The sequence below is a fragment of the Buteo buteo genome, chromosome 9 (assembly GCF_964188355.1).
Source record: "Buteo buteo chromosome 9, bButBut1.hap1.1, whole genome shotgun sequence".
Classification (NCBI taxonomy): domain Eukaryota; kingdom Metazoa; phylum Chordata; class Aves; order Accipitriformes; family Accipitridae; genus Buteo; species Buteo buteo.
In genome coordinates this window covers 16,337,056-16,358,619 of record NC_134179.1, presented here as the reverse complement: position 1 = coordinate 16,358,619, position 21,564 = coordinate 16,337,056, and the positions used below count along the sequence as shown (strand labels likewise).

General features: G+C 40.6%; 1 protein-coding gene across 8 annotated transcripts in view; it reads left to right on the top strand.

The window, feature by feature from the left end:
- Nucleotides 1–8,927: 8,927 nt before the first annotated feature.
- Nucleotides 8,928–21,564, top strand: part of TASP1 (taspase 1) — an 88,663-nt gene continuing 76,026 nt past the window's right edge. For all 8 annotated transcript variants that reach the window (XR_012651615.1, XR_012651614.1, XM_075035476.1 and 5 more), the window contains exons 1-4: nt 8,928–9,009; nt 12,662–12,879; nt 14,539–14,606; nt 16,177–16,245. Coding sequence is in view for 6 of the 8 variants with exons in the window: in XM_075035476.1 (XP_074891577.1) it covers nt 12,741–12,879; nt 14,539–14,606; nt 16,177–16,245 (276 nt within the window). In the remaining 2 variants the exon portion in view is untranslated. The remainder of the gene's footprint in view (nt 9,010–12,661; nt 12,880–14,538; nt 14,607–16,176; nt 16,246–21,564) is intronic.

Genomic DNA, 21,564 nt, shown 5'->3' with positions numbered 1-21,564 from the left:
CCAGACAAAATGCACAAAAATGTGAAGACAGACTCGACAGTGATTTTAACTATTGGTTGAAAAAACTATTTTGCTGTGTGGTAATGTGTAGTGGGTATCATGTAAATGTTTAATGTATGATAACTTTATCAGATGTTCTTTTTAGTTGTTTTTGTTCTCAAGTTGCTAAGTCCTGAGGGGACATCTTGGTTGGGAAGAACTTCAGGGTATGCCTTTGCATGCATCTTAGATTGGAAATTTTTGGCCCATTTTTAAAATGACTAGGTCTAACCCCCCCCCCCCTTTTTTTTTAAACCACGTTATTAATTAAGAATTGCTAATGGCTCAAAGCCCATCATGTAATCTTTATAATTCCAGAACAACACTAACAAAATCTTAAGTGATTTCTTTCTATGTTTTCAGCAGGAGCGTATCTTGGAAGTCTGGTAAGAAGTGGTCATGTCTCATCTAGAATTTCTTGCAATTCATTGCCCTTGGTGTAAACAAAACAAAGGATCTTTTTGACCTTCTCATCCTTTTAAACATGAAAATAGGATCTAGAAGTTCTAACCTCTGAACTTTAAAATATGATGTTATTTTTCCCTTTCACTAAATGTCATGTAACCAGCAAAAGTGATGGCAATTAAGTAAAATAACACATTAAAAACCAGGACTGCTAGAAGTGAGACAGAAGTAATTTTTCTAGCAACTTATGGAGGTCTGGTATAAAGTAGTTTGTCTCCAAGTTGGCAGCCACCAGAGCTTATGCTAGAGTGTAAGCCAGACATTTAAAGATCTAATATTACAAGTGGAAATCACAAGAGGGTTTGATTTATTTAAAACCCGAGAAAGATCAGACAACCAGAGATGAGGAGCCACGTATGTTTTCTATTATTCCTTCCTTCTAAAAATTAAATGTATTATTTCCAATTAATAGCAAGTCAGCTTTTTGTTCTTTCCATATTTCAGTAGTGTCCAAAAATAACAGTAACTTCTGCCGTCACATACTTTTTTAGCAAACAAAACAACCAACCGAAATACTGTGGTTTTTTTTAATAAAGTCTTAGAAAGTTAAGTTACATATGATATATATTTAAAATAAAGCTACTAATTAAGTTGTTTTTAACTTGTCTTAAATAATGAGTTAAATGCCTCAACCTCAGTTTTGTAGCTATGATAAGAACAACAAAAGTAGTAGTTCTGATGTCACAGTAATTTTCATTATTTCATAGAATACTTTAAAAAAACTGCAACCTTCCTAATGTAAAAATGTACCTTTTCATGCACAGGACTATGTTACTGTATTCCTGTAAAAGGCAAGACAAGGTGGCAGAAAGGTCTATTGTCTTGTGTATTTTTTCTGTGCTTGACATACGGTGTTACATGTGGGAATATTTTTGTCTGGGTTCTGGATCCAATCTACATTAATGTCACTTAAGGTCATTATTACTTTATATGCTCCTCATCACTAGCATATGAGTAATCCCTACCAGTACTGTTCCAGCTCTGTATTTCAGCCATGCGAGACTATGCAAGTTTCAAACAACATTGCTTCCAGACTCCAGTGAGCGCCCTGGCAAACCTCACTCCTCTCCCATTCTCGGAGACACTCACTCCAAAGGCTGGTTGCCACGTTTTCATGGGCAAATGCTCTTGGACTGCGTCCCATGTGCTCCTTGGCACTGCACAAATCCCTTGGCTTTGCACTGAAATCCTGCCCAATGCACTTTTAGACCTTGCTCTTTCTATATTTCTGGGGCAAGGAAGCAGGGAAAGGACAATTGAGGCAGATAGGGTTTGTATTGACTTCCGACAGCGTGAGTCAAAGAGGGACATTGTAAGTCTGAACAGAAAAACTGCCCACTGCAGTCAGCAACGTGTGTGGTTGAACCACTGCTCAAAGGGGTTGGCAGTTTGTCCGTGGAAAATAGAAGTCTGAACAGGAGTGGTTACCAAAAGGACTAAGAATAGCAAAGTGACTGTTTCAGGATGGCTGTGATTTCTACAGGTGATTAAGTGTTAAAATAATTTCTGTGGAGTGCAAAACCCCCTAAGCATAAGCTGCTTCCCTTCCTTGTTCCCTTATCTGCTTTTCCCCTTAGCTTAATGCCCAGGCCCTCAAAGAGGGAGTGGGTGCGTGAGCTGCCCCAAGAACGGATGCCTTGGGCTTTAGGAGGATTTTGGGGCAGAGCAGGGCAGAAAAGCCTGAGCTGTCAGTTCTTTTCCTAAAAGAGTTCTGCAAAAGTAACAACTGAGCAGCACCAGCAGGGAGAGAGCCTGAGAAGATGCACGGTGATGAACAATGCAGCCTCTGGTGTTGACCAAGAGATGTTCTGAAGGATGTCCTTACAGCCGGAGGTGGGAAAGGAGATCAGTAATTCCCAAACCAACCACAAGTTACGCATCTTTTTTTCCGCATGTTTCTCATTTGGTGAATTTTAGAACTCTCTATGAGGTAACTAAATACAAATCCCTAGGAAGCAAAACCATGTCAGAGAGAAAATCAAGCACGGCACTTGTGAAATCAGCTCTAGCATGTGTTTCAGTTACACAAACGGATGCTTTTCTTTAAGCTGTAGTCTGACACAAAAATGCCATGAAGGGAAGCAGTCTTCATTATTCTGTATTTTGGTCCAAGTGGTCGACTTTGTCAGCTGTTTTGTTAGCTGGGTTTTAATTTTAATTTATTACAATTAAATAAAACCCACAACCCTTATGCTCCATGGAAGTCCATCTGCCTCATGGATGGATCATCACTTCCTCAATCCAGATGACCAGACTGACCACTTCAGTGAACATCCTGACTGGTAGCAGTGAACGGTAGTGTGCTGTGTATGGCCCTTGGTGGAGTTTACCGAGTCAAAGGGGTGCTGCACAAGGTGATGGCTATAGAGCTGCTTACAACACTCTTGTATTAATATTAAAACAGTTGTAGCAGACCGATGACACTTAAAAGGAATACAAATCTATCACTAACGTTAGCTTGTTTTCTGAAGAGATGCAAAATTTACATTTGACAGCAAAGCAAGTTGCCTTGGTAAGCAAGGATGCATTTGTCACAGCATGGCTGCCTTACTTAGCTGCAAGTCAAATTTTTGGAAAGGCAACAGGTACAATATGCACAAGAAGGGTAACAGTAATGACCCTAAAATTCATGTCTAAAGAGATGTAGTTTAAAAGTGCAAATTCTGTCCTAAAATAAACCTGCATCGATTTCTGTATCAATCTCAACCTCCAAAAAATGAGGTTGCTCATAGAGGTCATGAGCTAGTCTGAGGGATGAGAATGTTTTTTTTTTCTTCCTCATTTTACAACCTGAAGATCAGAACCTTTCCATTAAGAGAATGATTCTTAAAGCTTCATAGTGAACTTAGATATCCTGAGCGCTCTCTCTTGCAATTGGATCAGTATCACAGAATTTGAAGAGGAGGGTGTTGTGAAGACTGCCCTACTGCAACTGTATCACACCTTGAGGGCAATAAAACAACTTTGGTTTGGACCAAATCATTACCCATGGAGAGCTGCAGAAAGCAACCATGCAGGTCAAAACCCTTAAAAATAATGAGATGATAAAACTTATAGAGAAAACCTAGTCCAGGATTTACTTAGTCACCAACTTGGCCTGTTCTGACATAATATGTTCTTTTAAATTGTCATATTTAAATCTGCACCATGCTTTGTGTGGGCGTGAAGAGAAATGATCTCTGACTCTGAAAACCACTGCTCTGTGAGTCCTGGCTTCCTGATTTCCCATAGCAGTTGATGGGGAGATGACTATCCTCCTACAAGGGCCGGTACGGACCCAGTACGCATATAACTCACTTTCTGTGCTTAAGGAATAAAGACAAAACCTTGCAGGGATTTACTAGTAGTGGTTATTTTGGCAACAGCTGATGAATGCATATTTGAAGTTTTATTTCTCATAAGTCCTGTGTCTTATAATTTGGCGCCCATCTAGTTACAACTGTGAAAGCTGGCTGAGAGAAGATCACAAGCACACTGAGTTAAGAGGTTTTTGAGATGTGATGGAACAAGTGTTGGAAATAACCGTCTGTGGGTGTTGAGCAGCCAGGAGTACGTGGAATGCTGTTTAGACAGGTCCAGGATGCTAGAGTATTTTCCTCATGTAAAGTGGCTCATTATCTGGAAAAAACATTATTTTACTGGCTGGAAGTCAAAGAAGGGGCCTCTTCATATGCAGAGGAAACAAAAAGCGTGCCTGGAGAAAACTGCAGGCTTATTTATGCTACCTGAAAAGATCAGGCAGTCTTTCAGGGCGATTAATAATGTGGTATCTGAGTGGATTGATTCCAGCCTTTACAGTGGCCTTCAGATGCTATTCTCCTTTTGCATGCAATCATTCAGATAACAATTCCTGTTCATATTTGTTGGTGCATTCAGCTTCTTTTTCCGTTGACTGTAGAAATGAGTTGCAAAGTTCCTAAACTGGAATGGTCGACATAGGGCTGTATTTTGACATGCTTGCCACCCCCCTCCGCGGCATGGCCACTTCCCAGACAAATTCTTTCTTAAAGCATTGCAGTTGTCTTGAATTGATTGTTTAAGGTTGTCCTCTCACCTGGGTCAAAAGGGACAGGAGAGGTATGTGAGTCTTCTCCTCTTCTACTGCCTTTTCTCAGCATCTCTGTCCTTTAACAGGTGTCCAAAAGCACTGAAACCTCCCAACCCAAACATTCAGCTATTTGTTGCCTGGAATGTTCTCTTTTGCAAAGCAGGGATAAAGTGGTTTTGTGAGGTCAGGTTCTCTTTATTCAAAGCAGCTCTCCTGTTGCCTCACAAAAAAAGCGAAAGAACTATGAGAAAGGAGATCTAAACTGTGATGAAATGCCTGCCTTTCTTGTCACCTACTATGAAATATTCTCCTTCATTGCACCTGAAGGCTACAGCTTAGCATCTCCAACTCCAAATTCTAGCCTGCCATTAAGTGAAGCAGCTGAATTACTTTGCTATAGGTTTGAAGAATCCTATAAAAACTTAATAAAAATCATCAGTCCTTGGAGGGTTGTAACTAGGAGAGGTATCAAATGGTTTCTCCTTTTTCTTTGTACTTTGTCCACATCTTTGTAACAAACTAGTATGATATCTGAATATACATTGTCAGATACATGGGCCTGATTTGCCAGAACCTCATAGAGGCATACTATGTTGCCTAGATGTACTCAAAGAAGCTCCAAAATTTATCTCTGCAAGGAATTTTCTCAGTGGAGGAACTATAGGACACATATAGAGTATCCACCATAACCCTGTTTGACAAGAGTCTATACTGCTGAGTCTGAAATGGGAGTTGTGAGGCAGCAGAGAGAGGCTGGACTTCATCTTGCTTCCCTGCGCTGAGGCAAGTGATTTTGCTTGGCATGGTGTTAAGCAACTCACTGAGTTTAACAGCAAACACATACCCCTTGCACATACATCCTAATTGGGTGTTGCTTACACCTCTGGAGCAGAATGCTTCTCAAAGTCCTGGTCAAAGGAGCAGTTTCCAGCTGCATTGTGTTGAAGTGCTTCTTGTAGAGATGTGCTTTACTTGCGTGGATGTCCATGGGTCTGGCTGGCTGCAAATCCATTAAATTCTTCTTACTGAGCACATGGGATCACCCCACTCAACGTTTGGTCAAAAAAACCCCAAAAGTATCCACCCTCTGAGCTTTTCTTTCAGGAAATGGAGGGTGTCAGTATTAAAACAATTAAGTTCCAAGAAATAATCAAGCAGTGGCATACGTATCTGCATTCTTACCTCAGATTTTATTTAATTAAAGGTTTCATTACAGTACAGCAAGTGAGATGAAGCCTCACTGAAGTCTTTGGGCTTGAACAGCCACTTATATTCAGAATAAGTTAAAGCAGCAGATAAGCTCTTTATCAAATTAGGAAGTAAAACTACTAGAGTCTGCCTCAAAACACAAAGTGCAAGAAGAAATCTAACAAAACCAAAACCAGGCATTAAAACACAGCTGGAAACTTTGTAAAAGGAATAAAGGAAGCCTTTCACTTCAAACCTGTATGCTGAGGAATGATTTACAGATTGAGATCACTTCTTTATTGGAGTAGCACCACAAATCTAGAGAAGAGCAAGAACCAGAATATAGAAAACCCAAGAAATATTTGGCCAGTTTGGAAACTGTCACCAGCAGCGAGGGACAAGTTAAGCAAAAGCATCAAAAAACAAGTGAAAACACACATTTGCATTTGAAATCCAGTTCTCCTGGAGAACGGGGCAGAACAAACATTGACAGTGTGTTTAGCTTACTCCCCTAAAGAAAGAAGGGCTCCGTGATCACACTGTCCATCCATCAGTCTGTCAGCCTGTCTTCGTAATTTGAACCTACTGGCCAACTTAAGGAGATTTGACAGCAGGGTCAAGTCAAAATATATGTAGCTCTGAGTCAGCCACATGTTGTGCTGCCTCCTGCTTAGCTGACAGATGGGAGAGGTGGACAGAGAAAGGGAAAACAGAGGGCGGGCAGAAGGTGCGTAGGACCTTATACAGGACATAGAGATGAATGCACAAGGTCAAGCTGAAGTTGCGGTGGTAGTGGCCAACACTGTGTGTCAAAGAAAGGCTGCAGCTAGCAGTCAAGTGCATTGGAACACTTCCACATAACACCCTCTCTGTCCCCCAAAATCGGATTGTCCTAGCTCAAATGTAACTATTGCCATCTGAGAGGCAAAAAAAGTACGTTGTGGAAGCTCCTTGGTTCACTTCAGCATTGCTATCAAGAATAATGAGGACTTTTAAAAAAAAAAAATTGGCAACAGAGCAACTTGCAACTGCGATTTGGACCTCACGTTAAAAGCTGTGAAAGGAGGCCAAAGATTTTCTAAGGGTTTGCGGAGTTCACATTATTTCCTTGTAGTTTTATCCAACAGAAGAGGAAGCACCTGGTAACGTGGAAGAGAAAAGCCAATCTCCATAAGCCACATAGTTTTGTGTGCCAAAACGTGTGTTGAAAAAGGAGACTTGCATGTGTTCCTGACATTTTTTTGCATCGTTAAAAAAATTTAAGGCTGGTCTTTGGAAAAAAAAAAAGTCAATAATACAAAAATTAACGGAAGCACATTGTTATTTATTGGGAAAAAAGCCATAAAAGGGGTTTCTGTGATTATAAGGCAGGTCAGGAAGGAACCTCCTGAATGCCTGGGGAAGATCCTACTTAGGAAGATTAGGACACAGTGGAGATGGAATAAAGTCTGGGGGTAAAAAGGTTACTTTGCAGATTTTTTTGTTCAGTTCTCGACAGTTCAGTGCTCAAGTTTTTGCTAATGTTTAATATATGATAACTTGGGTGCAAGACGGTGGCCACAGGCTAAAGTGTATTCACTACAAATGTGAGCAAGACCAAATTATGTTTGCCTTACATGGTAATGGTGGTAAGAAGTATAAGTAATCTATTACTAGTTATTATTTGCTTTGAAATGTATTTTGGTTAGTGAATGAAATCGGTGTCAGAGGAAGTACTGTAGAAACTTGATTCTTAAAAATTCCCTTCAAAGATGTAGTTTGGCTGAAGCAGGTTATTTCCTGACAGCTGGTTTGCAGAGAATGAATGATACTGTCCGCTGTGTCAGGAACCACTGCAAGAGCTACACGCTGTGCTCGCTTTTAGGAAAAGAAAAATGGGGAGGAGTTGAAATCGGTTTCACCTAGAAGGCTGAGGAGGATCTTTTATATAAAATATATGTTATCACTTCTCACATTGGAGCTTGAGCAAGAGATCAGGGAAAACCTCTTCAGTGACTTCTGCAAAAAGAACAACTGTGTCTTCATTTTATAAACATGTTACAGTTTCAGCTTGAAAGAGCTGACCTTTGCAAATGAAAATTTGAGAGGTCAGCTAAGATAAATGCTCTCTGCAATGTAAGTAAGTCCATAAAGGCATCTGGTCTTGTTTCACAGTCCTACAATAGGAGGAGCAGGGGCTCTAAGAGTGAAGGCACTTTAGAAACCGTAGACAATGTCAGCTGGGATACATGAAGTGGCATGCATGTACACAGCTGGTTCCCAAAACTGACAGTAATGATCATCTGAGAAGGTATGAAGGGAATGGGATTTAGATGTGGCTGGCCTCGTTCCTGGCAAAGTAGCTTTAGCAAGTGACACCAGCACAGTTGACATTAAGTCCCCTTTGGAACAAAATGGGCAGAAATTAATAGGAACTTAATACTCCTCTAACAGTACACAAAACTCAAATGCCCCTTGAAGGGAGGAGATGCAAAACACCCAATTGGTGTGAGATTTCCTGACAGAACTGCTGTGAAAAACACTTATTTGTGATCAGTGAAGTTTGTTTTGCTCAGTGCAGCCATCTTAAGTTCTGCATCTGCCGGGAGCAAGGTAACAAACCCGATACAAATCCGTAAGGCAAAACGCATCACACGCTGATCTGTTTTTTTCATTAGGTTTTGCTCAGTCAAACAGTCTTTGCGAGGAAGCTACCGAAGGCGAGGGAAAACAAAGCGGCCCCAAGGCCCAGCAGCCCGACAGAGGGCCGGGAAGCGGGCTGGGGATGGTGGAGCTCAGCTGCTCCACAGGCAGCTGCGTGTGCGCCGCGCCCGCCTCCCCTCCTCACTCCCAGAGCCCCGGGCCCGGCTCCCCCTCGACCGAGCAGCGCCTTCACCGGCCCCTTCTCCTCGGGGAGGCTGCGGCCACCATTTCTTCCCCCCCCGCAGGCGCCCCTTGAGCCCCCCCCGGCCGGCAACGCCCGCCACCGCCCACCCAGCTCGGTCCGCCTAGGCTGAGAGGGGAAACGGGGGCGCCCTGCCCCTTAGCGGCAGCCACAACGCCCTCCCCCGGGGCTGAGCCCTCGCCCCCCCGCCGCCATTGGCGCGCTGGCGGCAGGCTGGCGCGGCACTGGCCTGCAGAGCCGCCAATCGGCGTAACGCTATTTCCGGTCGCCTGGCTCGGCTGGCCCAATCGGAGTGAGGCGGTGGGCGGGACGCCTCATCCTCACCGAGGCAACGGGCAGGCGGGCGGGCGGTTCCGGGCGTGCGCGAGGTTGACGGCGGTGGAGGGTGAGTGCTTCGTGCCTGGTTCCGCCCTGCCCCGCCTTAGCCTGCCGGTCCCCGCCTCTCCCCGGCCTGTCGTCTCCCCCCGTCTCCCCGCGCCCGCTTAATCCTCCCGCCGGGGCTCCGCGGGTCGGCGCTGGGGCGTAACGGCGGCGGCGCCGCCGCGAGGCGGCCGCGCGGGCTCGAGCGGTCCGCGCGCCGCCGGCGGGGGCTCCCCCGGGTGACGTCACCCCAGCCACTGGGGCCCCGCTTCCCGGGAGGGGGGCGGTAGCCCCGGCGGCGGCTGCGGCTGCCCGGGCGGCGGCCCTTGGCCGTCGCCTCCCCGGGGCGACTAGCGGGGCCGAGGGCGCGCCGGGCTGCGCCTCCTTCCCGCCGTGCGGCCGCCCCGGCCACTCCCGCCCGCGCGGGGCTTCTGCCGCCGTGCCAGCGTGGGGTGGGCCGCCCGGCCCTCCCCTCCCCGGGGGCTTCCGCAGGGCGGCAGCGGCGCCGCCCGCCAGTGGCCGCGGCCGGTCTCGCCGAGGAGGTTTTTTTTTTCCCCCCAAATAAAAGTTTCTCTTCCGTTTCGGTTTCGTGGTTGCTCGTTTCCTCCTCCGCTTCTCGGTGGCTGCTCTTCCCGCTGGGCTCTCGAAGCGAAGCGGTCCCTTGCGGGGGCTCGGCTGCTCGCTCGTGGGGTTAAGGGCTTTTCTCTCGCCCGGTTGCTGTTCGTGCCCCCTCGCCCCCCTCCCCGCCCCCTCCGGCCTCTTACTGTAAAACCCAAGAGCTCTTAAAAACGAGCTCTTCCCTGTTGCCGGTGCTCGGACGGAGGCGCCGGTGCGTACGTCTCCGCCTCCATCCCTCCGCCGCGTTTGTAAGCGTTGGCTCCGCGGTGCGGTGTTTTGTGCGGTGAGCATTAGGCTGGGCTTTGAATCTGGGGGGCACGGTGAGGGCCGCCTACCTCTTGGCTGATAGAAGAGCCGTAGTGTCTATGGCAAGCGTGCCGAAAGACTTGAGCGACTCTTTCGACGTTGGGTGTGACACGTTTATTTACGTTTTTCTGAGTGCCTGCATAGGATTCAGAGTCACTTTTTCAGTGCGCTTCAGAGAAGTGCTTTGGGCTACTTTGGTAGAATCATTATGGTTCACGTTCTTTAGGTGTCAAGCTAGAGTATGTTTCTCCACCGTTTCTGTAGCTGTACAGATGCAGAACAGTGAACTGTTAACAAGGAGGGGTGAGATCGGAAATGATGAATGTGTGGCATCCAGGAAGGAGAACAGATAAATCCTAGAAGCAGCTGGAAAGGGAAAGGTTGGGTACAAAGTAGAAGCAGAATGTTTATGGATGAAATTTGAAAGGACCTGAAGAACGGTTTTGAGATGGAAGGGGTTTGACAAAATTGAGTTCATGTGGAGGAAGTGTTATGAAGAAAATTACTGGGATAGGTTGACTATACGTTGTCTGGTTAAAAAATAAATGCATCCTCAGACCCAAGTGCGTGTAAAGGCCTAATTAGGGTTTTCAGTCTGGAGTTATGCTGTTAGGTAGTCTTTAAGTGGCATCTGTATCTTCATTTTCAAAAATGATTCGACTACCATCATTATTACTTTCCCTACCGCCACACCATTTCTGCCATTCCTGCAAGAATATAGGTCTCTTACTTGTTCCTCTGTCATTTTACTTTGGTGTTTGTCATGCCCCTGTTGCTGTAATGACGTTCTGTGTGGTGTAATAAGATGCAGTGAAGCAGAGTTTGTAGGGAACAGACTGTGTTTCACCTTGCTGCTGGTACCAATGGCTGCTGGAGCTTTCTTCATTATTATTAGCAGAAAGGAAGTAAATGCAGTGATTAGGACTTCAATTTTAGCTCTGAAGTTTATATAGGAGACCATTACAATTGCATGTAGTACAAAAATGCTTTTTCTCTCTGTAGAGTCTAGGTATTGTAGCGGTCTTTCATTTTGTATAAATATATATATATTTATAATTATAACAATAAGTTCATATTTAATCTTAAAATACAAATTTATAAATATATGAAGATACATACCTATATATGTTTAGCATCTAAGAAAAAATAAGCGGAAATAACTAACTTCCTAGAAAGCTGTGCTAGTTTTCATTACTGAAAGGATTGCTGTGGTGAACTAGCAAGTTTGTCTGTTCTGTGCCAGTGCTGAATCTTGTTAAACATAATTTGCATTGTTTTGGTTGTTTAAATGGAGTGCTATTTAATTACTGGAGTAAGCCATATAGCATTTGCAAAATCTGTGGTTTAAATCCTGTGTATCAAATGTCTCGTTTTTTTCACTTCTGTTCGCTTTCTAGTATTCTTTTTGAGGTGGTAGGAGTGATAGACATCATATTGGTGATAGACAACATATTAATATCATATTAATATGTTATAGAGGTTTTCTCCATTCATACATTAACACTATATGCTTTTTCACTTCCTGAATTAATTCAACATGTAGAATGTCTCTGTTTTTAATTTTACCTGCTGAACTAGAGAAAAGGTATAGTGCCAGGATTAACATATATTAGGCTGTGGATAAGATGAGCAGTGAATACAATGAATTTGTTTTCTGACTCCTGAAAAATACATAGTCCTGTACTTTAACTTGGGAGCTTTTTTGTTTTGTATACTAGAAAATATTGACAGTTTTTCCATTAGCTTTCTATAAACATTAAATTCTATAGACATCCTAAGGGTTAAGATCATAACCAAATAGGGTTACTAAAGTATTTGAGATCGACTTAAGAATGTTGTGGTTCGCTAATGATCATGGTAGCTATCCTTATATTTATCTAGGCAAACTTTCTTTAACTGTTTTAGGCTTATTTGGCATATTTTAGAAATACTTTGCATAAAAAAAGAGTTAATTTCTCTTTTTCTTTCCCCCCTGCAAATTAGTAGAGAACAATAAGGGTAAGGGATGAAAAAGTGTGGAAGAGTAGGATTTCATTATAGGATCTTAAACAGCTGTTTCCTGGAAAAGAAGGGAAAAGGTGTGGCATTTTTAAGTGTTACTCATATGCTACAATTCTCTGGAGCACATGTTTGTAACTTCTTGTATGACTATTAGATTTGTGTTAATGTACAGATTCTACATCCCCTACATAAAATGTAGACACAAAGTCATGCAGGCAGATGTCAGTATGTGATCTGAGGATAGGAGATTCTGCCGTGCAACCATGTATACCATCTTTCAGCTTTTGCCGTCATTGCTACAGTGCTGCTTAGAACTTTCCACTCAAGCAGGGAATGACACATTTAAGAAGTAAAGATTGTGGCTGTGGAGCATCATCACTTTAAGAACTAGTTAGGCATGATGGGTAGAGAAATAAGTTGTACTGTTGAATAAAAGGAGACCATGGAAAGCAGCTTTCTTTCAGTCATGGGCAAACCTTCTATCAACAGGTCCCCACAACGTCTGGAAAGATTATTAGGTTCAAGTTAAGTTGTAACGAAAAGGCTGCTTTCAACTTGCAACATGGACTTTGATTATTTTAAGTCTTATTAATGCTGTTAGCTAGGGAAGAGGCAGAACTTAGATGCCCTTCTTTCAAGAGGCATACTCTCCTTGTTTTAAACCTCTCTTCCAAAAGTTCTTTCTGGAGTTATTTGTATGAAATTCATCTCTTGAAATCAGCATCTAACGTATGCATGTGATTTGGTTTTAGGATGATTCCTCTCCAGAGTTTATTTTTGACTGGAAGGATGCTCTTTTCCAGTAGAAGATGGTGATCCTAACGTACGATCATGGAGAAGGGGATAAGTTCAGGAGAAGTGTTACCTTCCAAATCGTCTCAGGTTACAGCTGTAAAAGTGGTGGTCAAAGACCCCGAAACAAAGCAAACCCAAAGAGGGAAACGAGTGGGATTTGTGCTTGTCCATGCAGGTAAGATGCAGAAGCATAACAGCTGGAATGGAAATAGTGCACATACGAACTAAATATCAACCAAAATGTTATTTTAGCTTTGGACTACTACTGTTTCAATGAAGTGACATTAACTTTGGGTGTAAATCTGGGAGTGGAGAGTTTGATTGGAAGTTGCATTGGCTGGAGGATCTTGGAAATTGTTAATAAAAATGTAGGGTTTTGGGTGTTCTGAATGGTAAATTTTTGTTTCTCCTTGACAAAGAAAAGCCCAAACAAAATCCCTAAGTTAAATAGTTATAAAATGTCAAATTCTGCAATTATCTGGTAAGCTTGGGAAACATAGCTGTTTCCTTACTGACAGTTTCTTGTCTAACTTGTCTGTAAGGACAGTCTAGTTAAGACTTTTTAAAACCTCCTTAGGCCGTTTGTTGCAGAACTTAATTTTTTTTACCCTTTTGAAACTTTTCCTCCAAGTCTGTCTGTTTTTTTTAAAATATGGTTTGTGTTTAAGTGAATTACTATTATTTTTTCCATGTGTAATGAAGAGGTCATCTACTCAGATGTGATACAAAAATGATGTGTTGTGTGTGTCTTGTTCGTAAATTCTTTTCTCATAGGTTCTTTCTTAAATACTGTTAATCTTGAAAATATTAGTGATGCTTATATCTGGCTGTATATTTGTTTTTAGCATATGAGTAGTGACATGAGGTAAAATTGAGCAAAGTAGCCTGGCAACACCTAAAATATTTGAAAAACTAACATGCTACTTGGATTATAAGATCCTTAAGGTGAAAAAAACCCCAAAACCCTCAAAAAACATTCTGGGTTGATATTTGACAACCCTGGTATTCTGTGTTGTCCTTTATTGGGTTACTTTACTCTGTTTAGAATTCTTACACTAGTCCTAAAACTTATTTTATTAGAGTTTCTCAAAGCTAACATTTCTAGAGGTGAGGAAAGGGAAGTTGAGATAAATACAAGCATGTTTTTCGAGTTCAAAAACCAAAAAACCAGAAGAAGATGGAATTTAAATATCAGCGTGCTAGTCCTGTTTGTTATTTTTCTGATGCTGTATTTAGTCAAATAGTGGGCACTGATAAATTTTTCAGGTATGGAAGTAGGGGGTAGTGGCTTCAAAACCGGGCAAAATGGTTAGATGCAACAGGATAGACATAAAGACTGAAAATGAGAAAAAGGTGAAAAAAACCTGGGTGATTTTTATTTCCAGGCACTCTCATGGTTCTAAAGCAGGAGTAATGAGCTCTAAAAACATAGCATAAACATAAGATGAACAGAATGGTAATTCCAAACTTCCAAATCAGCAGTAAAAGGAAGATTGGAGTTTGACTTAAACCCAAGGCTTTTGCCTAATGATGGACAATAAATAAAAATGTTATGCTGGAAATCCTCCAAGAATGAGCAGAATTGTAATCTGTTGGAGAATGTTTATAGGAATAGATTGTATGATGCCGAGATTTATACCTGTATGCTTCTGCATATTTGCTCTGTATCCTGTATTTTACTGACTGTATTTGAATTAATGTTGGAATGCATAAAGTTGTCAATCATCGATACAAAAAGGAAATGCCAGTGTGTCTGTGTCTTAATTCTTTATGCAAACTATAGGCTGTAGTTTGACAGGTAGTACAATCTCTTTTCCTTTTGACTTACTTGTAGGTGCAGGTTATCATTCCGAATCCAAAGCTAAAGAATACAAGCATGTGTGTAAAAGAGCCTGTCAGAAGGTAAGTCTTACCAGCTCCACAGTCTTGTAGCGGGTATACAAGAAATATATTTGGTAGCCTTGTCCCTTTAGTATGAATGGGCATATCTGGGCTTAGCTGGTCAGGCTGTATGCATTTCTAGAGGAAAAAAGGAGCAGCAACAGTTAATGTGATACAGAGTCAGTAGAGCGTATGGCCATGAGGTGCAGCAACATTCTCATCAGTGGTGGCAAACAGCAGACACCAAAGGAACAGTGGGGGAGCAGGAGGAGGTCACAGTGGTACAAGGTCACAGTGGAGTATTCCTACAGCTTCCTGCACTGTTCCCAAGGCTCTTGGATTTCTGGAGCTAAATGTGGCGTCTGTATTTTTCTTTCATCAATGTCCATTCTTTTTGGAATTCATTTAATATCTAGCATCCAAATTGCTCCATGAATGCAGGGTTTTCTAGAATTCTTTTCTTCCTGGTAGCTCTTAACTTCTTAATAGGAGGGGAGGTAGAAACAGGAAAAACAAAACAAAAAATCAAACCCCTCTTCCCAAAGCTGGAAAGAGAAACGGCAAGACTTTAATTTCCATTGAAATTAATTTTTTTTAATCTCCTCCAAGAACTTTGCTTTGGAACTGGCAAGTCCTGTCTACTAAGTGTTGAATGAGAAGCTGAAAGACCTGTCTCCAAAATTTCTAATGCCTTTTGCTTTCTCCAGGGAGAAGGAGCTGGGAAGCTTGGCAGGCATTTTAGAAGAGTCTGAGAGTTGGCCTCTGATAATTATCGGTTCTGTTGCTCAATCCTAATACCAATCTAATTTTGTAATGAGAAGCCTCAAAAATCATCCAAACTTAACACTAGCTTCATTAAAGTTGTGCATTAGCCCTAATGATATTCATTTCCCAGCTAATTATGTGTGAAAAAAGGTGGCTTGCAGTTGAATTTAAGTCTAATTTGAGATTCTGTTTGGTTCCTTAAGCTAGGTAGCCAACACAAATAACTTGTATGAAGAACAAACAGTCGCAGGTTTGTCATGCAACTGAAGATTAAGCCATACTTGTTTTCTGGGGTTCCCTGAGAGTACTTAACTGTAACGTCTTGTCCAGTATGGATCTAAGAAATAATCTTAGGCTCTAAAAGTTCATTTTTTGTGTGCGTATGTAATTTGAAGATAACATTGTCTTACTTGATTTGTTTTCGTGTATTGGCTTTTAGATGACCTTACTTGTAGATTCTGTTTGATTTCATGACAATTGCCATATATGGTACTAGGGATTTTTGTTGAATCGTGGAAGGAAAATGAGAAAATTTTTGACTGAAACATTAAGTGTTTGAGGATACCAGATATAAGAATTTATTTTGCTATATATCTGATCATGCAGGAGTCTGTATCTAAATGCAGTGTTGGAGTAGTAAAATCGTGCCTTCAGATCTGCCTTTGCATGGTGCATGCTGACTACTTCTGGTGCCTCTTGTTTTTATGTCCTCTTACATTTTAACTAATTTGGTGAATATTTGTTTTGTACAGGACTAGGAAAACGTAGGGCTTAGTCACAGAATATTAGCCTGTCCTAATCATCAACTAAAAATTCTGTTTTACAGGCAATTGAAAAGCTACAGGCTGGTGCTCTTGCAACAGATGCAGTGACTGCAGCACTTATAGAATTAGAGGTATGAATTTCTGACTAGTAGTAAATATCTCTCCCGGGTACATTGCCAGATTTTTCTGTAGGAAGGTTATTAATTCAAATGGGAAATCTACTGAGATCTCTGGTTTTGTGCTATGCTAATTTTATCTTTTGCTTTTCCACTATATTTTGGAGTATATTTATTTAAAGACTTTCTAAAAATGCAGACTGAATAAAAGTTGTCCAGTTAGTGCAGTTTAGTTGTCATCAGATAGCCTTTAACCTTCAAGAATAGAGTCATTAAAGACTTATTGAACACCTTGTAGGGAAATTTTTCTGACTTACTGAGTTGCAGGTAGGCTGTACTGGCGCTGCTTCTTAGATAGGGGAAAAAATAGTGCTACTGGTCACGTGTTAACTAGAAATTCTAGGATAAGTCCTCATTCCTTTTGTTTACCTTAATATCTCACACTGAGTTATGTTTCATTTCTTGAGATTATGATCCAAAGAATTCAGATGTAGTTAGTCTTTACTAGTTCTATTAACACTCTCATGTAGTAATTATATTGAGGTAACTGTCTCTGAATATGCTTTCTTGGGTTTGTTATTTATACCTTTTTCAGTTCTTTGGGATAATTCTACAAAAGTGATTGCATAAATTTAACGCTGCTTATCTCTCCATCCAATTAAAGGACTCTGTGAAAATGAACTAGGAATTTTAAGTTCTCATTTGTCCCACAACATACATTTGCTATGTGCTTAAATTAATGCAGTTCCCAAAGACATTTTTTCTTACAGTTTTTACTTTGTGTCTGTATGATCTCTGATAGGATAAGAGACTAGAAGCAGGCTCTTCAGAGAAAGGTGACTTCAGTGTAAGATAATGTTTTTTTCTGATTTTTATGACAAAATATATGTAGAAGGATAGGACAAGTAATGCTTTTATTTGAAAGTGGTACTTGTTAATGAAGATGGAAAGTCTTGATAATTGTAAAGAGATGAGCAGCTGTTTGTGAGGTTTTTGGAAAAGTGTCTTTTTGGAGTGGTGAGATATTTATAGCATCTGACTTAGTGAAGGGTCTCTGTGAAATAACATAGAAGAGAGTAAAGCTAAAAGAATTTCTGGGATATAAATGAGGCAGTTTGGTTATTGTCCCAGGTCCACTAATCCCTCATGGCAGTAATGATTGAAACAGTTATTCCTCTTCTCCTGTAAGAAGTAATTGCTTCTTCATCTCCAACTTCATTAGTAAAGAAGGAAGGGAAGGTAAGTGGTGTGCTCTAAAAATAATTTCCTGGGTTTGGAATTGATGGTAGTATTCTGAGAGGATTAGCAGTGGATTTTCTTACATGTATGTTGGGAAAGCGTTAATTAACACACTTGATAGGGTTAGTGTAAGGCAGGCAGTATGTACTTTAATATGTTAGACATGCTGACTAGGAGCCAAGACTTCAGTCATACTGTTAACTTGGCAAGCTTCTTGGCTTTAAACAGTACTTTTGGTCTCCACCGAACTGTTCAAATATGCTTTCATGTATTATCTTACACATTAGAATATAGCTATGTGAAAACAAAAGGTATCTTTCTAATGGAATTATTTATAATGTGCTTCCATAAATTGAGGCTGCTGTTACTCCACAAGATTGTTTTGTGTGTCAATTCCCTCCTGAGTGTGTGTGTGTGAATCTACTTTGTGTTGTGATTTTTATTGTGCTCCTGAGCTACGCAGAAGAAAACACATTTTAAGAAGCTTAACTTAACAGTTAAATATCTTTTTCAGCTGTGCCTGGGGTAAATATTTTATCTGTTTTTGTTATCCCCAAGAGACTTTTCTTCTTTTACTTTAGTAGATTTAAATACTCTGAAGTGACATCTGTGTAAGAAGGTATGGCTTTAAGATGAAATTAAAATCTTTTTATGAAATTACTCCAATCAGCAATGTTTTTCTCTTCATCTATCTTGCTACTATTGTGGTGATGCTTGCTGTCATTCCACTTTCTGGTTGTATAATTGTCTTGGGTAGTATTTTTATGTGTACTGTTGCACGAAACGGTTTCTTTTTTTCTTTTTCCTGTTTTTAAGATTAAATATAATTTTGTTCAGGTTGTACTGCTGTCATTAATGTAATTATTGGCTTTCATTTATTCATTAAGTGATTATATAACCTCTTAATTGTGGGTTCTCTCTGTTACTGGGATAAAGAATATTTGGTTTGGGATTTGGACTTCTTTAAAATTAAAGTACGGAGCTATGCAGTTACACTGAGGAAAAATCAAAGGTATACTTAGAACAGAAAATGGTGTGATTTGCATGGCAGTATTTTTTTAATCTGGTATGAGAAATTTCAAAGTGTTAGACTGTCAGCTTTCAAAATGTTGAAAAGTTTGTATCTACTCCTATCTCATTCTGAACACCACCTCCAGACAGCTCTGTCATTTCTGGAGCTGCATCTTCTGTTTTAATTCTCATGTTTTTCCTATTGCTCTACCGAAAACAGAAACTGCATGTGGCAAGTCAACAAAGCAAAGAGAAGAGTTTTTCTCATCAATTACAAAATTTTATGGGTAGACATGTAGGTTTGTATGTTGACTGTCTCTCCAATGAACTATCACTGCCCTTTTGTTTATGCAGGGAAAAATAGTGAGTTTTTTGTAAAGTACTTCAGCATGTTGAGTTGGTAAATACATAGCAAAAATATGTGTGAAAACAATGTTTGTCTACATGTGTTACTGTAACGTAGTTTGCAAAAGTTTGTATAACAGCAAAACAGCAAAAGTTTGTATAACGTGATAACAGATTCCATTGTAGAGTACTGTTTGTAACTTCTTGATATTTTTGTGCTGTGAGTTTATCTGAAATATTTAATCACTTTTACAGTTCTCTAGGACTTCTAATGCTGTATTCCAAAAATCTGTAGCCTTTGCAAGGCACAAATATCTTTTCGTGGAAGTGTCACAAAAGATGAATTTTTTTCCTCAGTTCTGCTCAATTACCCAACTCCTATTACATAGAATTTCAGCTAATCCAAGAGGCATCACTTCAAAGACTTGCTGAGGCGCAAGACTTGCTCTTGATCTTTTATGAGCAAGCTGACAGTTTGCTTGTAGCATGCTGTCTGTTTTTTGTTTTATTTTTGCAGGCTCTAAATGGAGAAAGAAAAGCTTTTCTTTGTTGGACTATGTGAATCTCAAGTGAAATAGTGTTCTGTGATTAAGATAATAAAGCTAATTGGTAGAGAAAAGGTAGATTTTCCTTTGCACAGTGACAAGAGCAGCTGAAGCAGAATACTCTTAAAATAACTGTGCTGGTCTTCGTAAGCATCAGCTGTATTTGATAAATTGATTAAAGGCAGTTACGTTTTCCAGTTTGTGAACTCTGTTGTTGCAGAGAAACAAATGAACATGTTGCCTCTTTCAGCTTTTGGTAATAAAATGGGTCTGGACAAGGTGCTTCATAAGAGTCGTCATTTATACTGTATGCTTCCACCCAGACATTTTTGTGGTACCATTTCTTTTTGGACTCTTGCTATCAGCCACCATATGCAGTCTGAGTTTCTCTTGGAACACAAAGGGATTTGGGCAGCTTTTTTGGGGGGGGGGAGGAGGTCCCCCTCTACACACCCACCTTAAAGCTTGCAGTTTTCAACAAAACCGTGTGCTGATTAAATTTATGGCTGCAATTTCAATCTTTTATTTGACTATAGAGCACTTCAGAAAGTCTACTAGAGGTACTGGAGACAAGAATATAAGTTTGTTGTAAAGAGGGATGATTATTTCAACCTTTTTCTAAGTTTATTAATACTGTGTGCAGATCAATCTGACTTCAGTAGAATGTTCTTTATGATAATTTAAATTGGAAATTAATATGATTGACGGGGAAGCGGATGTCACATTTTGGGTTTCAATCTTGCTACTGAAATTGCTCAATTTACCTTTGCTTTTTTTTTGTTGTTGTTGTGGATCAATGCAAAGGATATTTTGAACCTATTGGTATACTCAAGCAGTGGGTTAGCCTGGCTATCAGCAAAATTTTGCAGTGAATGAACTTTTCTTGTTGAATTGAGTTTTGTTTGTTTTTAGTAATTTTATAGTAGTTAAGATTTTTTACTATACAATCTTAGTCCTAAGGACTTCTCTTAAAAGATGAAAGCACAGTGCTAGCAGCCTTGTTGTATTAAGGCAGTCACCATAGATGAACTTTTAATGGGTAATGAACTGGAAGTTGTTAATTCTAGTTAAAAGCAATACTATGATGTTCTGCAGCAGAGTGGCTAACAGTAATCTGTGACAAAAGTGTTCTTTGAAAACATTTTAGCTGGTGTAATTGAAAGGGATGTGACTCATTCTTGTAGACTGTTAATTCTTGTCACTAAACTCCCCCAGAAAAATAAATTTTAAAATTACAGTGTGTAAAAAGAAATGCCTGTAGACTTTGAATCTGTTTTAAAAGTTGCAAATAAACCATGGCCAAAACTGTATCGAAGATGGATGGAACGTTCTTTAATGCATGTTGAAAATAGAGCATTTTAACTATTTGGCTAGATGTAATGCAGGACTATTAGTGTTATAGTGTTGAGTAACTTCTTCAAGCATTCCAACTTTGACCACAGCTAGAAACTTCGGCATGCCTGTGTTTGCTGCCAGAACATTTATAAATACATCTTGAAGTAAAAAGGATTCTAAAAATAAAAATGATACCCTCTGTAGCTCTGTATAGGGAGAAACGGGGCATTCCCTTTGTCTTGAGATCCTCTGAATAAATTGTCTCTTGGTGCATCCTTGATGTTGTGCCAGTGAAGGTGCTATGCCAAAGCATCAAGCACATCTAGATTTTTAGAAATACAGTGAACTAGTGCCACCCTGTATTATGTTTATCAGATGGTAGAGCGCTTTGTGTCTTCACTGCAGAAGGGTTCTGGACAGTGTTACTAGGACTTGTGTTCTGATGGCTCCTTCTTACTCCCTTTATTTGGCCATGACATCTGCTCTTAAGATAACAGCTGTCTTTGCTTTGTGGCAGTGACAAATCTGTAGAGCATGAAGTTCTTCCTCTTTGCTAATGCTTTTGATTATAATGCACCGAGCAAATGTTTTTGGAACAAAACATAAGAAATTTGTCTCCAGGTCTATGCACTCTGATTACCCGTGGGCAAGGAACTTGGACAGCACTAGGAGTAAGCGTTTTTCATCCTAATGCATTCCTTTTTTCACTTTGTCCTCCAAATACCTTTCACCGTTCGTGTTCAGATTCTTTCCATCACTTCTCTGCTCCTTTTGTTCTAAACTTCACTGACTTAATTTTCTTCATACTTGTAGAGCCTGGGGAGCAATGAAGTCAATTAAGCCAGCGGCTTCATTGCAG